Source organism: Vicia villosa, linkage group LG5 (assembly GCF_029867415.1).
Source record: "Vicia villosa cultivar HV-30 ecotype Madison, WI linkage group LG5, Vvil1.0, whole genome shotgun sequence".
Classification (NCBI taxonomy): Eukaryota; Viridiplantae; Streptophyta; class Magnoliopsida; order Fabales; family Fabaceae; genus Vicia; species Vicia villosa.
Window position 1 is genome coordinate 162753867 of NC_081184.1, and position 5116 is coordinate 162758982.

The 5116-nt window shown below is 35.1% G+C and overlaps 1 protein-coding gene across 1 annotated transcript; it reads left to right on the forward strand.

The window, feature by feature from the left end:
- Nucleotides 1-1589: 1589 nt before the first annotated feature.
- LOC131608047 (protein LURP-one-related 4-like) lies at nt 1590-2476 on the forward strand. Its single transcript, XM_058879989.1, has one exon. It carries the CDS (start codon nt 1602-1604, stop codon nt 2232-2234), a length of 633 nt encoding a protein of 210 aa, XP_058735972.1. The 5' UTR covers nt 1590-1601; the 3' UTR covers nt 2235-2476.
- Nucleotides 2477-5116: the final 2640 nt, after the last annotated feature.

Below are 5116 nucleotides of genomic sequence, written 5' to 3' on the forward strand. Positions count from 1 at the left end.
ACGACTGGTGGTTGTCGTTGTTGTTCTCTTGCCTTTGTACAATAATCAGCCTCAATGTGGCCGTAACATTTGCAATAGTTACAACGAATACCATGACATTTTGTCCACCCCTTCCTCCGGTTCGTCCACCACGAACATGATAGTGGGAAGCAAGAGCATGCGATTCAGTGGGAGATGGAGCGGAGACCGGTCCAACAGCGAGAGGTGTAGCCAAACGCAATAGTTGTTCACTAACAGCTTCATAGTTAGGAACATTGGATCCCGATAAAATCTGGTTCTAGATGGAATAAAGCTCTGGTGGTAGTCCGGCAAGTGCCACAATCATGAAATAATTACTTTGTTGTTCAACGTAAGTTGTTGAATCTTTAGTAAGGGAAATTAGGTTTGTGAAATTCTCCTTTAATGTAACAAGCTTACCCAGATAGGCTTGCAAATCCATATTCTCCAATTTCAAAGAGTTGAGTTTGGTGATGACACTGTAAAGATTGTGCACATTATTGGAGAACACTTTCTTAGCCTTTTCTCAAACCTTATAGCAAGTGGTATAGGCTAGGTATTGTGCCTAGAGATTAGTTGCTATGAAAAACCTTAACACAGTGCATAGAGAAGCATCAGTTTGTTTCCACTTATCGCATTTGGCGGCGATAATATTTTCTGATTTTGTAGTTAAGTGATCTTCATGACCTTGACCGTGAAACCACATTTTGACAACCCCAGCCCATATATTATAGTTGGCTGTTTCGGTGAGTTTCTCCCATGATTTTTGGTTGTTTGGATGGAAAAACTGATAACAGATATGGAAAGAACATAGGAAGGCGTGAAGGCGACGAAAACGGTGGCGAGCGCGCCGTCACGCGCGTGAGAAAAGGCAGCGTGGGACGGCGGATCACGGCGGCGATTTTGGGGAACGGCTGGTCGGAAGGAGACGATGCCGACGGTATGGTTACTTCGCCAAAAACATCGTCGGGAGCGGTGGTGTGCTCCTGCATTGCCATTAGTGGTCAGAAATTTTGCGGAAACGAAAAAAAATTTTGAAAGACTGTGGGTCAACCCGCTCTAGATACCATGTTGTAATTGAATTTATGTATATCGAATATGATTACACATGATTCATGTATATTTATATGCACAATAAGATAACAGTATATTATACACTTATGACTAATTGAATACAAATCAATACTAATCGATTTATAACCGATTCTAAAAGTATTCATTCCGCAATATAGCTAGACTCCTATCACAACAACTTCAATAACGACAATCAAAACACCAGCAACCACATTTGTATCTGCAATCGCAAATGTAATTTGAAACTATTATAAACTAACTAGGATACATCAGTTTACTAAAAGAGATCATAAGAAGAAACCTCTTGAAAATACAAGGGGGTTTAAACTTGAACCACGTCGGTCATTTAACTCCCTTACTCATCAATAGAATAATCTAAAGCACTTTTTCCACGAGTGCTATCATATTTAACTCAATTACGTGCTTCCAAGAAGCAGCCAACTTAGTTTGGGCCTACAATAGAAATATGCATATAAATAAGCCGCTTACTACTCGTCTTCAACAAACACCAACTCATTGGAAACACCATCATGAATATTACAATCAAACAACAAAGAATGGCCAAAATTTACCCTAATCAAGAACCTACAACAACATCTCAGTCTCATGATGATCAGTGTGTCAGTAATAAAAGAGAGAGATATACTTTGTGGATGAAATCACTTGTTCTTCACTCAAATGGTTGCACTGTCTACGATTCAAATGGTAACATTGTTTATAGAGTTGATAACTATGATACAAAGGGCGGAAGAGAAGTTATTCTCATGAACCTAAAAGGTAATATTATCTGCACCATCAAAAAGAGATTACTAGCTTTTGGATGTTGGGAAGGACACAAATATTGCAGCAGCAGTTCTAATAGTAGAAGCCAAGAGGAGCAACCATGGTTTCGAGTTAAAAGATGTCTTACAGGGAAAACAGCTTGCGAGATTAAAGTTGGATCCCAAAATTTGAGCATAGAAAGAATGAGTATTGGCAAATCATTTAGTTTTCGGATAGTAAACAAAAACGGAGAAATCGTAGCAGAGGCAAAGCAAAAACAGTCTTCATCAGGGATTGTTCTGAGTAATGATGTTCTAACTTTGGATTTGGCAGCTGGTACAGATCATTCTCTTATAATGGCTTTGATTACAGTATACGGACTGATATGCGGAAAAATGTAGATATTTATTTCATATATGACAGATCTTATACACAAATCAATTCAAATGTAAACATTCTTAATTTCTTTTTTGACAATTTATTAATTAGGATATTTTTCAGAAGTTTTGTAATTAGTGTCTGTATAAAAAAAATCATGAGCATGGTCGTGATTCTTCTTTTTTTTGGCTAGAGCATAATCATCAGGATCTTCGTGATATGTATGACATCATGTACTATATTCTCTTATAATAATAAATGTGATTCAAGAACAAAGGTGGACAAGAAAAAATAACAATAGTATATATATATATATATATATATATATATATATATATATATATATATATATATATATATATATATATATCACAAAACACAACCAGCACCAAACACCAATAAGAACATCACTAATATTAAAATTAATATATCATTTACTAAAATCTTAATAGGTGATATATGTTAAAGTCTCACGTCGGATAATATATGGCCTAAATATGTGTTTATAAGTGGGGGCAATCTTCACCCTATCAGCCGATTTTGTAGGGATGAGTTACGCACAACCACATTTCTTTAGATTGCAAATGTGTAATACAAAGGTATGCATGCTGAACCATGGTTCCAATAAGGAGCATTGTTTGGATTTAATACCCTAACCACTAGACAAGGTGCATGCGTTTCCATTGTTATGTTTCAATATATGACCAATATACTAAGTTTTCGGTCAATATTCTTCAAAGAGAAGGACTCGACTATTCTGAAGTATTTGTTCCAGTAGCAAGACTGGAGTTCGACTAGTAGTAGCATTGGCATGCAATCAAGGCTGGTCGATATTTTATTTAGATGTGAAATCAGCATTTCTGAATGGTTCCTTAGACGAAGAGGTCTATGTCACACAACCTCCAGGGTTTGTGATTCAGAAGGAAGTGAGTAAAGTTTATAAGTTGCAAAAAGCACTCTATGGCCTCAAGCAGGCACGTAGGGCATGGAACAAGAAGATCGACTCATACTTAGTCGAATTGGGATTTGTAAAATGCAAACCTGAGTATGGTGTCTATGTTCAGGTGGCAGCACAAGATATAACAATCATTTGCTTGTATGTTGATGACTTGTTAGTAACAGGAAATAGCTTGAAGAACTTGTCAAAGTTCTAGAGCTGATGATGAAAGAATTTGAAATGTCGGATCTGGGAGAATTATCTTATTTCCTAGGTACGAAATTTCAAGTGTCGAAGCAAGGTATGGTGCTACATCAAAGGAAGTATATCAAAGAGATTCTCAAGAGATTCAGAATGGAAGATTCGAATCCTTCCTCTTTACCCGTCGAACCAAATGTGAAGTTGGAGAAGCATGGAAAGGAAGACAAAGTTGATGCAACTGTGTTCAAACAAATTATTAGATCTCTGAGGTATGTGTGCAACAGTCGACCTGATATAGGTTTCGCTGTCGGATTAGTAAGCAGATATATGAGTGAACCAAGGGTATCACATATGAAGGCTGCAAGAAGAATTCTGAGATATATGAAAGGATCAATAAATTATGGAATACTATTTCGACAGGACTCTGAAGGAAAAGAAGCAATAGTAAATTGTTTTTCAGATGCTAATTGGTGTGGAGATAAGGAAGATTGAAGAAGCACAACTGGATATTTCTTTCAAGTATTTGGTGCCCCAATCTCATGGTGTCCGAAGAAGCAACCTGTGGTGGCATTGTCTTCATGTGAAGCTGAATATATAGCAGGATTCTATGCTGCATGTCAAGCAATTTGGATCTGAACTTTACTTGAAGAAATGAAAGTCGAAGTAAAGAAACCATTTGTGTTGCAAATCAACAACAAGTCAGCCATAAATCTGGCGAATAATCCAGTTCTGCATTGAAGAAGTAATTAAGTATATTGAAGTTAGATTTCATTTCCTGAGGGAAAAGGTAAATCGAGGTGAACTTGAAGTTAGGCATGGCTCGAGTGAAGAACAGTTGGCCGACATTTTCACCAAAGGATTGAAGATCGACATAATATTCCTGAATTTGAGAAAGAAATTAGGAATAGTTCTGTTCGACTATGACTAGAGTTGTTCGACAACTTGAATTATAGGGGGTGTGTTGAGATATTATTAAATTTGTTGAGATATTAGTGGGATTGATATTATTAATATAATATCAAATATAATCTAATCTAATAATATCAAATATAATCCAAGTTGGATAAGTCCAAGTCCAATTAGGATTGTATATAAATAATCATAGGTTGTATCCTTATTTATATAATTCAAGTGAATAATATAATCCTTATTTCCTTTATTATTTTATCTTTCTCACTTCACTAAACTAAAAATGCCTCACGCAAAAAAAAAAAATCTTAAAGTCAAAATTTGCATTCCTCTAGCACACCATAATTCATAATTTGAAGTGAATTCATTGTTATAAAACAACATATAGCCTTCAATGTAACAGTAAATTTTTTTTTTTAGTTCAGATGAACTTTGACTCCAATCATTTTAGAATCATAATATCTTGTAAGTATATTATCTTTCACACGAGTCACATCTAACATACTTTTCATAAACAAATTCAAGCATGTCAAAAATATTTCAACTCAACTTGATAGCTAAAAGTCTCTCAGACATTGATAATTTAGAGCTAGAAAATCTTCCAAACAACAATTATTTTTTCAACAATTAATGTATAAATTGTATATGCTTTCTCAATGCAGAATTGTTTCCAATAAAATCAAAATATTAAGACTTGTCATAAGACACATCTGCACCAAAAAAAAATTATAAACATTTTAACATGAATTTATTTCTCAAATAACCGTATAAGAGCAAGAGCAAGAGCAAGTCTTAATTAGACACATAAATTTTAAAATGCTTGTGCATACACGCAAATGAAAAATTAAATAAATAATA

Bases quoted from the DNA above. Each gene is read 5' to 3' on its own strand.
- LOC131608047 (XM_058879989.1), top strand. From the start codon at position 1,602: ATGAATATTACAATCAAACAACAAAGAATGGCCAAAATTTACCCTAAT.